Genomic DNA, 16,233 nt, shown 5'->3' with positions numbered 1-16,233 from the left:
ATCAATTAATATGTGGATAGTATGTTGACGTGTTTCCACCACTTTAACCTCTTTCACATGCAATCAACAAGACAGTGCTCACTATTTGAGACAGTTTGAGGATCTTGTCCCAGGACATGCCCCAGGTGCCAAAAAGCAACTACGCCTATGAAAAAAGTGGAATTTCACCGTGGCTTAGCATGAGTTGTTATAAATATGTAGCACCTGCGCTATCTAGTGGAAGTATTGCGATTGCAAGGAAAGTGGGCTATTAAAGAAAAACATATTTGGAAGCGTCCGACGGTTGCGAAATTGTTTCAGGTCGGCTGATGGTTTGGCCAGATGCACAGTATAGTCACAACTTGTCATGTTTTCAAGTTCTGACAAACCATAACAAACGCACTACAAATATCATAGGACACAACGCCGGTTGCGCATGCTCACACCCAGAATATGAATACAGTAGGATATCTATCGTGTTCGTTCAACAGGTAGGTCGGCGAGATAGGTGAGAAAGACAGGCAACAACCTTAGGGCAACAGCATGCGGCTTGCGTCTGCTGGATACTGTAGCCTGCACCATTCGTCTGAGTGCTGAAAACAAAACATGAAGTGTGGAGTATTACTTTAAATCAAAATAGCCTATGTAAAGCGAACGGGGAGAGTATTTCACACTTCTCTCGAGTAAGCGAAACCCCTTCTTTTCTGGGGGGATTTATTCGTCTACATATCTTATTCGTGATGGTGATAACTTATTGTCCTCTCATATGAAATAGTCATGACTAAAAAGGTTCCTTCATCGGAGAGACAGCCCATGGAACTTCAAGGGACTGGGCACATACCTTTCTCGGAATTTAGCGGTGGCGAAATTGTAACAGTGACAACTTCAACATCCTGATTCCGTCTGGATACGTCTTTTTGCTTTAATTTATTATACCATTCTACATTACCATTCTACCGATGGAGACCATTGGAAAGTTCGAGTTCAACCGGAAAGACCTGATTGGACATGGTGCCTTTGCGGTGGTGTTCAAAGGGAGACATAAATGGGTATTTGTTGCATGTTGTTTATGAGATTGAAAGTTAATTTGGACATATTATCATTCTTATTTACAAGATATTGACTGTTATTTAGTTGTTTCAGAATTGAAAGAACGTATACATGGCCAAGACTGTGTGGCCAAGACAGTGTTAATAAATATGATTTATTTTTAAAGAAACATGACTTGGAAGTTGCAGTGAAGTGCATCAACAAGAAGAACTGGGCCAAATCACAGTCACTCTTAGGAAAAGAGATACAAATATTGAAGGTAAGAACTTTGGCTTTGAACGACATTTTGCTGCAAATAGATTAGCCTACTTATATTAACCCTGTAATGTTTTGTTTCTCTCCGAAGGAACTGAAACATGAAAATATCGTTGGACTACTTGACTTTCAGGTACAACATGTGTGGATTTTGATTGTTTTGATTATGCTTTGATTATTTATGCTTTGATTATTTACAGATGAGTGTAATTTAACACAAGTCAGTCGGATCTAGTCCCCACTCAACAAACTGTCTAACACATTTGGCTGAGCCTGCTGTCACGTGCGCTATTGTTGACATACCATGTGCAAAACATTGGGCCTCATTGGCTCATACTGTCATTTGTTGACATACATATCGCAGTGCTCTCTGGACCTTGTAGTTGTTGTGTGTTTGTTTTGTTTATCTTTTAGGGATTTAGTGAGCCAGTGGTTATAGTGCAACATAGGTGGAGCAGCAAAGCAGCTTTACAAGTTACCTTGATATGACCCGATCATTAACATGTTATTACAAGCCATTTGGTGCTTGTTTGTTATAAACAGATTAGCAAAGGTGCTTACATGACTGAAATGTTTTACAACTTCCCACCTCACCGCCTCACTCTTACAATACATTTGTGCTCCCCTCAGCGCCTTTTCTAGCTATAAGATGACACTGTCACCATGAGACATTAACAAGTGCTCTGATCTCTTTGGTCACGCAAACAGATGGCAGGGTGAAGCCTGTCTACAAGCTAAACAATGGCTTAAGAAAACAGGCTAAGCGCTTAGTCAGCAGAAATCTCCCGGGAACAGACAGTCTTCAGTAGGTTAATGATCTTAACGTGGAAAGATCTGTCACCTGCCCTCGGTCAAATCAGAGGCTTTCAAGGAAGTGGTTCTGTCCTGTTTTGGTTAACTGATTGAAGTGTTAATGAATATATTTGACATCTATTCAACCCCTTTCTATCTCAATTCAATTGTTTCAATAGCACCATGTACAATGTCGTCTGTCGCAGCCCAGTGATACGATAACAAAAAATGTGACTTCTTGCTTTGAATGAATGAGCAATATTTGGCTTTTATTAAGGCCTAATATGTAAGAATGAAACCTTAATCCTCCAACCCTTATTATCCATTCAACAGCAGTCAGCTTGGACTGACAGCCCTCTCACCATCCCTGCTCAATCCTGCATGACTTAGTACATGAAAATCGGTCAAGCAGGAGCCAATCCACTTTAAATGATGAAGTGGTGTCATTTGTTGCGTAACATGGGACAGTCTCGTCTCCAGACACTGATACATTATTCAAACCTATTACACATGTCCATCCTACTTTGGGTCTAGCCTATATCTCTTGTTTGAAAAGTCAATGGCTGAAACTAGTTTAAAAGGTTTAGACAAGGGCTATCTTCAATGTTTCCCAAGCAATTGTATGTTCAACATTTATGCAGTGACCTGTGGAACAGCCAGATTGTTAAGGTTTGAAGAGGAACTGAAGCGTAAAAAAACAACTGAAGCCTAAAACCAACTGTTCTGTGTAGCATCAGTAGTAGTCATATACATACATTCTATCCTCAAAATGTACTAAAAGGGTAAAAAAAAAAGAAAACATGGTGAAATCAGGCAGTGCGTTCCCTCTTTAAACACCCAGTGTTTGCAATGTTGAAAAACCATGCTGATATACTCCCACTGTTAATGATCTCAACTGTTTTCATTTACAGGAAATGGGAGGATGTGTGTATCTTGTCATGGAGGTAAGATGAAGGTTATGTGGGATTTTAATGTTTTTGGAAATGTATAACCAAATTAGATTCAAATATCATGTGCAGGTAGTGCTCTTACAAGATTATACTTTTAAACATCACTTTATGTCTCTGCTTCCAGTACTGCAATGGGGGAGACCTGGCAGAATACCTCAACTGTAAGTGTGCTTTATTTCACCTTACACAAAAGAGCTTTGACAAAATGTGTATTTTGTATTCATGTTTGAACTTCAGAGGGACTCATATGGAGGATATCTCACCTTCATTGTGACTGCATGTTTTGTTGTTGTCTGCATTGAAGATTTCATGGTCATTGCTCTAAGAGAATAACCACACTTCATGGAGGGTCACAGTGACCCTTGGTTGCATGTCACTGTTATTTTTGATAGATAAGCCAATGTGGTCTTTGGCTGTGAGATGCTTTGTTTGTTGCATTACTTTCAAAGAATGGGAAAAGATTTTGGGTAATACTGCATGGCACAACAGTTTTTCAGAATATTATGTTGGTGAAAGTTCTGTGGAAAGTTCATTTGGTAAACAAGCATAACTGTTAAAATAAAGGACAGCAACCACAACTTCTGGGTTCTAAGAATCCTTTACTTGTGTATCAGGCACCAGAGCAAGTTCATGCTCTGGGTCCAGCCGTGTGGTCTGAACCGGTGTGTATTACCATCTGGATGGTAATGGTGATTGTTCTCAGTATTTCCTGTGATTGCTCTCAGGAACTACCTCGGTGGGGAGTAGGTGTCAAAGTGGAAACTGCAGGCACCGTACTATTGCCCTGAGGAAGATATTACATTTTGCACACTGAAAATCCCCCTCCTCCTGTTACACACTCCCCGAATGGCTGGACTGAGAGCCATAAAGATCTCTCACTAGCTGAATGTACCTTGTTTGAGTTGATGCATCTATTTAAAGACTGAAGGTCTTAATAGCTCTGGCCTAGTTTTGCTGTCTTGCCAGTGTCAGCCCGTCAGCCCGTCCCCTGCCCGTGCCCTTAGGTTGGCACATCCTGCCCTGTCCAACACCCTGACATGCCTGGCACGGCTCATGTAGCACCAATATGACGTTACCTCATCCATCTGTCACTAACTCATCCCCTCTCCTCCGGTCGGTGGAAAAACACAGCAGTTGAAAATACACTCCAATAAGGCAGGGGGTTTTGGAGATGTAAGAGGGATTGGGGTCTCAGCTATACAGTAGCTGTATAAAGTTTTCACCATTAATGAGATGGTGGTAATGATATTGTTGGTGTCACTGGGACCATTATTCTGTCATCTGGTATTTTCCAGTCATATTTGAGACCCTAACCCTTGTTATAGATCCTTATGATAAAACTAGTTTAATTAGAAAACTATTTTGAATCTGTCACATTATATGTCCATCGTCCTGCTTACATAATTCCCATGTATCTTCTCCTATATGCCCTCTCATTTGACCTGCAGCTAAGGGCACCCTCAGTGAGGACACCATCCGGGTTTTCCTCCAGCAGATCGCAGGGGCCATGAAGGTCCTGCAGGGAAAGGGCATCCTCCACAGAGACCTCAAACCCCAGAACATCCTGCTTTGTCATCCAGAGGGACGCAAGTCCAGCCCCAACAACACCTGCATAAAGATAGGTGTGTGTGTGTGTGTGTGTGTGTGTGTGTGTGTGTGTGTGTGTGTGTGTGTGTGTGTGTGTGTGTGTGTGGAAGATTACATGGATGGAGTTAAAGAGAAAGAAGCTGGTGGTTGTTGATCGTTGTCAATCTGTTTTCTCATTGCCACGTGGCAGTGTTTGTTTTTGAAGAAAATGGAAAGGCAACATTAGTCAATGCTAGTCCCTCAACTGAATCATTGAATATTATCTTACCTCAACTGATCAAATGTTCCTACTCAATTAGTTCCTACTCAGTTATTAATTAATCATGGTTTTAGAGAATGAAAATAGGCACAATTCAAAACCGTATGCACATTTCAGTATTTAGGGTGTGTTTTGGCTGATGTTTTTGCTCTCTTTCCAGCTGATTTTGGATTTGCCCGTCATCTCCAGACGAACACTATGGCAGCCACGCTATGCGGCTCTCCAATGTATATGGTGAGCACAAAGGTCTGCTCCATTACCAAGCCTAGGCTCATCCTGTACATTGGACACTGACCCGAACCTATCTTTCTGCCCCCAGGCCCCTGAAGTGATCATGTCCCAGAACTATGATGCCAAGGCAGACCTGTGGAGCATAGGAACTATATTGTACCAGTGTTTGACTGGGAAGGCCCCATTTCAGGTGAGTGGTGTTATAGACACACACACACACACACACACACACACACACACACACACACACACAGTATCAATCTTTCTTGTTTTGATGGCTTCTAAGATGTTGTCTCTCTCCTGGTTCTTGTATTGTCACTAAATGGTAACATTAGCATGGACCATTCGAGAAAAAGCTTATGACAACATGTCACAAGCCTCTCATAAACAGCATGTGCTCACTGAGTGACACCCCACCTGCTCCATACCTAATACTGGGGGGAAATACCAAGAATAGAATGTCCACTTGTTAGGAAAGATACCTTGTTTACAAATGTGTGCATGAGGAAATGGCTGGCTGCCATGCCTCTGAGACCAGGGTAAACATTGTTTCACAACAGACACCCAGCTGGTTAGAGTTTTCTACTGGCCAGGGGGCAATCTTCTGAAATCACTGTGGTGTAGGCTACACTACAGTATGTTAATTGACTTGCAGAATCGTGTTTAGAGATATGCTTTGAGCTAGCAAGCTGTCAGCAAGCGAGTAAAAAAGTTTGATTGATGTTGATTTGCCGTAGAATCCTTGGCCACTTAAATGTTACCAGTAATTGTTCGATTTTGGTTTGAAAATACATTGCCCTGTGTAAGTAATGGGACAGTGAAGCATTTTTCTTCTTTTGGCTCTACACTCCAAAAGTTTGGATTTGAAATCAAACAAGTACTATGAGGTTAAAGTATACATTTGCATCTTTTATTTGATGGTACTTGTGTACATATTGGTTTTACCATGTAGAAATGACAACACTTTTTATACATAGTCCCCCCTATTTCAGGGCACCAAAAGTAATGGGAAAATAATGTCCAAATTAAGCGCTAATGTTTAGTATTTGGTCAACAATCCTTTTCATCCCTTGCCTGAAGACTGCAACCCATTGACCCCACCAGACGCTGGGTATCTTCTCTGGTGATGTTCTGCCAGGCCTGCAGCCATCTTCAGTTGCTGTTTGGTTTGATGTCTTTTAGCATAAAATGTTATCATCAGGAAATTAAATGCATGTTATATTGGATTTCAATCTGAAGATTGACTTGGTCAGTCCACTTTTTGGCCCTGAAAAACTCTCTAGTTGCTATGGCAGTATGTTTTGGGTCATGGTCTTACTTGTATGATGAAGAATGAATTTGGAGGTGTTTGCTTCTAAGTAAATGTTTGATTTTGAGTATCAAGTCAAAAGAAGAAAAAATGCTTCACTGTCCTACTACTTATGCAGGGTACAGTATATGAAATTTAACCTATTTGAACCCTCTTTTGTAGATGAGGGCTATTTATGCCACGGGTTCCATGAATAGCAAATTCCCAAAGTGAGAGTGAGCCCAGTCAGGACAGGTCAATGAGATCAGAGCAGTCTCTGTCTCACTGTCAGGAAATGTTTGACGATGGTGTCGGGTTCAGTCCAACAAACTATCCATGACAGTTGGTCTTAGCTGACAGTTAAACAGTTCACTCTGACTGCAACCAGGGTGAGGATTCAGATGTATGACAAATGCAATTTTCTTTAGTGCATTTAAGGGAATTAGCCTGTGCTGTAAAACTTTGGGTACAACGTATTGCAAATTCAAATGTGATTCCATGTGTCTGCTTCTGTGCACATGTATGTGGGTGTGTGCTGATGTCAGCTGTAACTCTAGCATGTCTTGTGTTGTTCCCCAGGCCAGTACCCCCCAGGAGCTGCGTCTCTTCTATGAGGTGAACAGGAGCCTCCTTCCCAGGTTAGTGAGCCCTGCAGGCCTCTGGGAATGCACAGTCAGGGAGAGGTGTGAGGAGAACATGAACAGACACCTTACTGAGACATATGTCTGCCCTGCTGAGTCAGCTTACAGATGGGTGGCTTTAGGTTACCCTGTACAGTACATTCTGACCCTAAAGAACATCTACATGAAAAAAAGCATTCAAAAAATGCTACACATGTGATATGGCCATACACATAGTCAATCACACACACACATAGACACACACCATAGAGATGCACATGTACAATGTCAATACAGTAGAGAATACTCAACCACACAACTATACAGTAGACACATACAGGAAGGCACTAAAGCATGTAACAGGTGTGTTTGACTCCCATTGCAATGCCCAGAGAATTTTCTGGAATCTTAACTGCACTCCTCTTCTTTCCATTCTCCATTATGTGTCTGCTGTGTAATGAAGTATCTTGAGGATTTGTTACCCCCCCCCCCTCCCATTGCACACATTTGTTAGCATTTTAGCTTTTACTGTGGGAGCTTGTTCTTCGCTCTCTGTAATACTTGATCCGATAAACCTCCCTCCCTGATAAAGCTTGTGATAAGGTTGGCCATGTTTATATGTCTAAGATGGATTGTCGCTTTCTTGTTACTCTATTTATAACATCTCCAAACTGCCCCACACCACTATCACTTTCCACATGACCCACATAGCTCAGCAGACAGCAGACACGTGCAGACACACACACACACACACACACACCCACACACAAATATACACACACACACACACTCAAACACACGGGTCACAGGTCAGCAGACAGTTTCGCAAGTGTTGGTAAAACACACAGACATGCACACACACAGATGCTTTTCCAAAGCTTATAGAGTTTCTTAGTTTGTTGTGCTAGCAAAACACACACACTGCCGTTTAAGGTGTCACATCAACTAGTGCACTTCAAACGTCACTCTTCACAGTGTGTCAACAGCAAACACAAAACACCTCAAGCATGACATTACTCTGTGTTCTGGTTGAACACACTAAACAGACATTTGCAAACAGTGAGTCACCAGGTTAAACAGCAAGCCTATGATGTGTCTTTCCCAGCGTCCCACGGGAGACGTCCAGCCAACTGAGACACCTGCTCCTGGGCCTGCTGCAGAGGAACCACAGGGATCGCATGGACTTTGGTCAGCCCCACTTAGTACTCTCACTCTTACAATATCATCTGAGGTTTGACATGACCTCTCTTGAATTGCATTATTTTCTTGTGAGCTATTTCTATTTAAATTGCTATTTATTTATGACTTTCTCTCCACAGATGAGTTTTTCCACCACCCTTTCCTGGAGTCAAGTTCATCAGCAAAGAAATGTAAGTACCCGTGAGGTATTGGTGGCTTTGTATTATGTACAGTATGTCTGTAAGGTAATCCAGCAACTGAATAGAGAATACTACAGCCCTGTTATGATCTGCACTGTAGTGGTTGAAATAAGGAGCACGGTGTGATTGTGTTGTGTGTGCCTGGCAGCCTCTCCGGTGCCCATACCCTCTTACCCCAGCTCCGGGTCTGGCAGCTCCTGTAGCAGCTCCTCCACCTCCCACATGGCATCCCCTCAAGTGAGTACCCCCATGAATTTTCAGAAGAATTGTTGAATTGATAAAGCCCTCCTCCGAATGTTTAAAAGCATGTTTCCTGTGGTCAAACGTTCCCTCTTTCCTACAGCATTCCGATGCAGAGATGCAGAGACTCCAGGCCAAGGCCCAGCCCTCCCCGCTGAAGGATGCTACCATTCACAACAGCAGGAACACCTCCTCTGACACAGAGGACTTTGTCATAGTGCCTGCTGAGTTCCCTAGTAAGACAACCACCCTCTCACTCACCTAGATAACTGACTTTCAGTGCTGTGTCATTGATTTAATTGGCCTCCTCCCTTTTCTTTATTATCCTGTAGGTGATATCACATGTGAGATAGGAGATGGCTCACCCATTCAGGGCAGCATGCTATACAGTGGGTGAGTTGAATAAAGGAAATTATGATCCAATGGTGCTTTATGACATTGGGGTTTCCCTCTACTGACTATGAATATCAACAGCATAAACATATGATTGGAGTCCTGTGCCTTTGAGATGAAAGAGAAAGAAGCGCTGACTCTGTCCTGTGTCTTTGTCTTGCTGAATGCAGGAGTTCTCTGCTGGTTGCTGCCGGGGGTCTTGAGAATCTAGGCAGGACGCCACCCCCCTCTCCATCGCCACGCTGCCCCCCCAATCCCGTTAGGTAAGAGCTGAGCTGAAGGGGTTGGAATGGGGATTATAGCCAGGGTATTAGAGGAACAGATATGGTGCCACAATCAGGTCTAACATGGTCATCATTTTCATAGTTACCCCTCCTGTCTCATGAACACATGTGTCCTGACCCAAGTACAGACCAGGATTTATTGTGTTTGTTTTCGGTCCACCCCCTGCTTTGTTCAAAACATATTGAATCACCAAGGTGCACTTGTCCCTTGTCTCTCTCTCTCTCTCTCTCTCTCTCTCTCACTTCTTTTGCCGCAGGCCTGCTGAGTTCAGTGGCAGTAACTACAGTCAGTCTGTGCCCATTCCTGTCCCAACACAGATCCACAACTACCAGCGCATGGAGCAGAAACTGCACCCCGCCGGCCTGCATGGCTCAACAAGGTACTCTCTCTCTCTCTCTCTCTCTCTCTCTCTCTCTCTCTCTCTCTCTCTCTCTCTCTCTCTCTCTCAGCGTGGTATGCCTATTGAGAAGATGTAACACGGACCTTAATGGTATGCTCTTAATCTGTTTCAGGGCAACACTATGCTGTGTTGGTAGTGGTGGTAGTGGAGGTTCCCCAGGGTGTAAGAAGACTGGCTTCTCTCCCCCTCACCCATCAAGCCCAGGAGCAGCCTTCAGCTCCCACAGGCTGTCCGCTGGAGGGGCCAGACCTTATCAGCCCTCTCCACAAGGTAGGGATCCCCATAACCATCACTATTATAGTGATATATACTGCCTATCATCTTAACCCACACTGCTTCTTCTCTATGTCCTAGTGGGCACCATCCCTGAGACCCCAGAGCAGACTGGTCCTCTCAGCACTAGGACAGAACAACTGGCTGGCTGTCCTGGCATGGAACACACCCCCACCTGCCCGCAGATGATCCAGAGGAGGAAGCTAGACTTCACTCCTCCTGGCTCCCAAAGCCCTCAGGTCAGCCTCAAAACCGTCTCCTGCACGCTCGTGGTTGAATCCACAAAAAACCTGGGCCTGTAGAGGTAGTGACCGAGTATTGTTATTTTCCCCCATTCCTTCCCAGGCAATGCCTCCATTTGAGTTTCCCCAGCCTCCCAGCTCTCAGAACCTGGGTCCCACCCGCACAAGGACAATGCCTGACCTGAAGGTCCTGGGCCTGTTACCTGGGACCCAGCCCAACATCATCAACAGGGCAGCAGGGAAGAGGAAGGGCTCTTTCAAAAGGTGAGAACTTTTCAACAGTTGCTTGCTACTGAAGCTAGGTCATGCTAGGAATGGTCTCTAGACCTAGATGTTTATTATTTTGTTATTGATATGAATATGTGTTTACAAGCCACATATGATAAGTCTGATAAGATTAACATATACTGTATGGAGTCTGGTCTCCTGATATTCCAGGTCCTATGGTATATATTTAGAATTTTAAGCAATCATTAAATGATTAATCAATCATCACTTCATTTAGGTGCCGGTAGAGCTGGCTGCCTGTTTCAGCAGCTCCGTCTTTTTTAGTTATTTATAGTAGTTTATAGTAGTTTTTATACTGTTTGTTTTCAATCAGACATTGAAATACTGTATATAATGTTTCAGATGTCTGTTTTATTCTATTATTCTATTGTCACTTTATTTTGTTGTTGTTGTTTGTGATATGAGCTGCTGTAGTTCCTTAATTTCCCCTCAGGGATCAATAAAGTACCTATCTATCTATCTCTATCTATCTCTATCTATCTATCTCTATCTATCTATCTCTATCTGTCTATCTAAATGCTGAGTACCTCTTAGGGTAATGTACTTGTGTGTATTGGATGTCCAGGTCTCTGAGTGCAGGACGCCTGTCTGACATTCTGCTGAAGGCTGCTTTTGGAGCTCAGTTACTGGATGGAGGGAGTAATGAGAGCCTGAACACTGAGAAACCCATGGATACCACAGGTACGTTCCAGGGCAAGCCAAAAGGATTTCACCAAAAAAAAAAGGGAAAACACAAACAAATGTTTGTTTCTACTTGCATAAGCCTGTTCTGGGGCATGAGTTAGACCTTATGTAATTCCGCTGCCAATTTTTCATAGATTAGGTAAAGTTGTAATCTCTTCAGGGCAAGACCTATCTAACCCGTGTATGATTTAGCAAGAGTAGATGTTTTTGAAAATGAACCTGATTGGAGGTCAGCAGGGATATGATGATGTATTAATATGGGAAGTTCATGATCAACAGTCCATGGTTCAGCCACTTTTTTGTACGTATGTACTGTGTTTTGACTATTCCCCTTCAATTGTTCATACAGCTCCCCCTGGTGGTGCTCTCAGGGTAGCTGGGGGTTCAGCCAGTCCGACTGCTGTGTTCTTTACTGTGGGATCTCCATCCAGCAGAAACACCCCACCATATACCACCCACAACAGGATGTCCTCAGGTAGGGGTCTAAACTGCCTCAGGGCTAGACTCTGTAGGAAACTGTTTTTTGTTTAAATTAATGCCTTTGAATTAATACCCACTGTATTATGTTTGTATCTACTTGGTCTGTCCCAGCAGAGGGCTCTCCCAGCTCAGCATGGTCCTACTGCGGCCGTCTGGTCCCAAGAGGAGTCCAGAAAGAGAGTGATTCAACTCACAAACAGCAGCTCACTGACCCTCCAGCAGCCCTCCCAGACGGCACCGTGGCCTTTGACCCTCCAGAGTTCCCAGAGGAGACGCTGATGGAGGTAAACACAAATGCTCCAGTGGTAGAGCTTCATACCACACATCTCTACACACGAATATATGAAGCACTGGTTTTTTTGTTTATAGATGACATGGTTATACATGTAAAGTACATTGACAGAAACAAGACTGTTGATTCTGAAGCAGCATTTTGGTGCTAGATAACCATATTATTGTTCTGCTCCATCACAGCAGGGTCATATGGATGCCCTGAGTAACCTCCGCTTCACTCTAGCATTTGCCCACTGCATCATGGAAATAGCCTGCTCTAAAGACACGGGGTTTGAAGCCAATGACGCCCCTGACGTGTCCTTCCTGCAGCAGAGCTTGGTGGCTGATCAGATTAGTCTCCTAAGCCGAGAGTGGAGGTGAGGTGCATGAGTCTTATTATTGATACCCTGCACTGTTCAATGACCATCTAACATGACTCACACCAGTGTAATGAAGTATCTCTGATTGTCCTGTCTGTGTTGTTGTTGTTTAAAATAACATTTTAGGTGTATATTTATGTCTGTTTTACTGTGTGTACCCCAGCTATGCAGAGCAGTTGGTCTTGTACATGAAGGCAGCAGAGTTTCTTTCTTCTACATTGCACGCTGCCATTGAAGGCATCAGACAAGGCAGACTCTCTCCCACTCCCACAGTCAAGCAAGGTGAGGCTGGCCAACATTCTGCTTCCCTGATTGCTGTAGCTATGCAAAATGTGTAAGATAGGTAGTGTTCTTACATAAGATATTAGGTCATGCTGATAGTCATGTTATGTAGGCTTTATAAGGTGTATTAACGTGATTTATTCTGTGTGCAGTGGTTAGGAAGATGAATGAGCTGTATAAGAGCAGTGTGACGTCCTGCCGCTCCCTCAACGCCCGTCTGCACAACTTCCTGCTCAACAAGCAGCGGCTGATGGACCAAATCAACAGCATGACAGCAGAGAAACTCCTCTACAGTCACACTGTGAACATGGTAAGAGCTTTCTCTATCACTCATCAATCCATTCTTGTTTAACCATTACAGTATGTGCTCCCAATCTGTCTCTGTCTTGTAGTCATTGTTTTTTACTATTATGTAGTTGGGCCAGTTGAATCATGATAATGGTAGATATATGATGATATTACTACATTACTTGTCTGACTGTATTTATAGTTTGAAAATGGATGAGCAGAGCTAATTCTTGGATGTCTTCCTGGTGTGCTCCAGGTGCAGTCAGCAGCACTGGATGAGATGTTCCACCAAGGCCAGGCATCCATCCAGAGTTACCATAAAGCCCTATTGCTGATGGAGGGCCTGTCCCTTATCATTACAGAACAAGCAGACATCGACAACATAAGTAAATGTAAGTACGCACATACACACACACTCTTGAATCAATGAGCATGCGCATGTTCACTTACTGATGCAATTGGTGGATAAGAAATACAGAGTACTGTAGTTTCACCACATAGTTATAGATTATGTAATAAATGACGCTCATCCTGTGTGTATGTTTTGTCTCTCTCTACGTCGGTCTCAGGTAAGCAGTGGATTGAGCGACGCCTGCAGACTGTGCAGTCTACTTGAGCTCTAGGACTACAGCAACACTATTATTTGGGCCTCCAAACCTGATGCCACATCCAAGTTTTGGATGTCTCTCTTTCCTCAATGAAGATGGACCTCCTTAGACTGTTGACACAAAAGCACTTTGAACAGTTTGTTACAGTAACTAGAACACTGATACGACTGCTCTCTACCTACATCCTAGCACTAAAAATGTCTAATACCATAAAGGTACCGTAGTGCAAGAGAAGTTGTTAGTTTCACTATGTGATTCTATCTGATTCCTTCCTGTGAGCAGTTTAAGTTGTGAATATAGAATGTCTCTATATAGAATATAGAATCATACGCTATTCTCTAAAAAGGCTAGTAGTATGCTATATGTAATTGTGATGAACTACAGGATTTATCAGACCTAACTTGTTTGGTGCCTCCCAGACAGAGTGATTTTTTCCTTCTCAATTGAGTTGATATTACTTGAAATGAGGCCTAACCGAACCTCTACTTTTTAAATATTGTATATAATGTTTTTTGCATGTTTGAGAATTACATTGTAGGTGACTCAATTAGAGGAGCTTTTCCAGAAAGGGAATTCAAGTAAATCTTCAGTACTGGTATTACATTATCCAAATGTTATCCAAATTTTAACCACACCAAATGGTTTTTCAAGGCAAAAAAGTAGCTATACACCAAGAGTTGAAGTTGGAATGTTTTGTAAGAGAGAGTGAAGACCAAGTATTGCCAATTTGTAGCAGATTTCTATGCCTGTTCTTACAGCTTTTAGCAATTGAAATGTGTGCCACCGTAGTTTCACTGTAGCACATATACATTTCATGGACTTTTTTCATACACTGTTAGTAACATTCAGAAATGTCATTATTGTATTGCACTCAAGTGTCAAATGTATGTACTTTGCTGTAAATGAAAGGACAATGACAAAACTTTTCTTTCTGGTTTGGCCTGAGGGATACATCATTGTGACCCTGCAGTGTAAGGCTACCTTTCTTGCTCTTGATAACCTAATCACTATCAAATTGATTGTATTAACCGTGGTATTATCATCTTGGTTTGTATACAGAGTGAAAGTCTTTCAATAAGCCCTTTCCCTGTGGATGTGATGTGCCCAGCAATATTTGTTTTCTGTTTTTGCACTAATATCAGTGACTGATTAATATAGAAGTGTGGGTTATAACTTAACCTATAGGCAGAGAAACCAGATAGACAAAATGTCAGCACAGAAAACCTTGATTTTCTGTTTCTATAAATATTTCTAATAAGTGGGGAGTTCTTTATTTGGCCAAGATTGGTTGGTTTTAGCTTTAGTTTTTTCATTACTGTTTCTGTGGCTCTACATTGGAATTGACCCCATATATACGTTGCATAAGCTCAGAATATTGCCTTATAGTCTTTGTAAAGTACATAGTCATTATTTTTTAACTGATCCATGTTATTTCTTGTTCAACAAGACCAAGCTGCCAAAATCAGTTTCATATGAGAACGTAGTGTGTGAAAAGAGTGATTGAAATAAAATACTGTATTACATTTTGAGGATTGTGTATTCAACTGTCCCCTCAGACTTAACCTTATCAAGCGTCTGGGTGTCTGGGAAAGAGATCACCTCAGACCATCATATTTGAAGAAGTTACAGAGAAAAATGTGGCTATGTAAAAGTCTCTATCTCCAGCTTACATTTTAATTTAAATTAAATTGCATGGTTCAGTAAGCCTACAGCACATAATATCTGACAACTGACTTTACATGGCATAAAGCATTCTGTAACACTGAGGATATTCCATTTGAAGACAATTTTGACCTGTTTTGGGAGAGACCGGCATTTTTAAGCGTGATGGAGTGCACCCAAACAGAAGAGGATCAGAGATCCTATCTGACAATATGGAGAAGGAGTTAAAATGGTGAGGGGATGCTAGTCCTAGCCGTGTTAAGGTAACCCCAATCCATTTCCCTCATAGACTGCCAATAAAACCTGTTTCAGCACAAGCTAGCAAATTGGCCTATGTCTCAGGGGAGTTACTCACCCTAGAAACACCAGACGATTTTTTAGCCAGAAGCCTAATAAATAAAATGGACTTCATCAATACATGGGCTCAGCAGGCAAACCCAGACATTTTTATGATCTCTGAAACATGGCTAAATTTGTCAGTACCTGACAATGATGTGTCCTTAAATGGCTATACTATATTTAGGACAGACAGAGAAGGGAGAGGGGGAGATGTGGCTATTTGTCAAAAGCTGTTTTACTACATTTGTAGTTTTAATACTCATCATTGCATACTTTATCAAAAGGTTGGCTGGACCTCGTTCAAGTCCCGTAGTCCTCTTCATTACTCCCTTTTGTGTATAAAGCCCTATTGCTTAACTAACCTCATTGTTGAAATTCAAGAACATGAATTACCTAACTCGTTCTCGGAGTTGGCTAACTCTTGAGGTTCCTTGGGTCTCCACCGAATTGGGTAAATCTGCTTCGATGCACCTCACTGCTGGTACAATCTACAAAGAAAATTATGTTGTTTGTTCTAGGGTGTTGATTGAGGATCTCTTTGGTGAATGATGTGATTGTTCCTCTTGATATACTATGGTTTTATAGGATGTATTGATTTCTGAATTTAACTGTGTTGTATTTCTTATGTGTTGTTTTGTAATTATATAGATATTGTGGACAGGGTGCACCTGAAAAAAAGGCATTGGTTTCAGTGTGTTTTCCCCAGTATAAATAAAGGTTAAATAA

At 42.3% G+C, this 16,233-nt stretch overlaps 1 protein-coding gene across 2 annotated transcripts; it reads left to right on the top strand.

Annotated features, from left to right (window-relative positions):
- Positions 1-463: 463 nt before the first annotated feature.
- ulk1a (unc-51 like autophagy activating kinase 1a) lies at positions 464-15,023 on the top strand. 2 transcript variants are annotated; one of them, XM_083673526.1, is made up of 27 exons: positions 464-1,028; positions 1,196-1,288; positions 1,376-1,417; positions 2,988-3,020; positions 3,151-3,187; positions 4,475-4,648; positions 5,033-5,106; positions 5,192-5,293; positions 6,971-7,029; positions 8,117-8,199; positions 8,331-8,381; positions 8,539-8,627; positions 8,734-8,866; positions 8,963-9,023; positions 9,194-9,286; positions 9,565-9,687; positions 9,821-9,978; positions 10,063-10,220; positions 10,327-10,487; positions 11,077-11,192; positions 11,545-11,670; positions 11,790-11,959; positions 12,150-12,325; positions 12,492-12,610; positions 12,763-12,920; positions 13,155-13,290; positions 13,468-15,023. In XM_083673526.1, the coding sequence occupies exons 1-27, from the start codon at positions 939-941 to the stop codon at positions 13,512-13,514; spliced, it is 2,862 nt and encodes a 953-aa protein (XP_083529652.1). In that variant the 5' UTR covers positions 464-938; the 3' UTR covers positions 13,515-15,023. The 2 variants fall into 2 exon arrangements, with proteins under 2 accessions (XP_083529652.1, XP_083529651.1); XM_083673525.1 differs by having other exon boundaries at positions 11,787-11,959.
- Positions 15,024-16,233: the final 1,210 nt, after the last annotated feature.

The sequence above is a fragment of the Argentina silus genome (assembly GCF_951799395.1).
Source record: "Argentina silus genome assembly, chromosome: 7".
NCBI classification, from domain to species: domain Eukaryota; kingdom Metazoa; phylum Chordata; class Actinopteri; order Argentiniformes; family Argentinidae; genus Argentina; species Argentina silus.
Note: the sequence above shows the minus strand (reverse complement) of the source record. Positions and strands in the feature narration are given on the sequence as shown.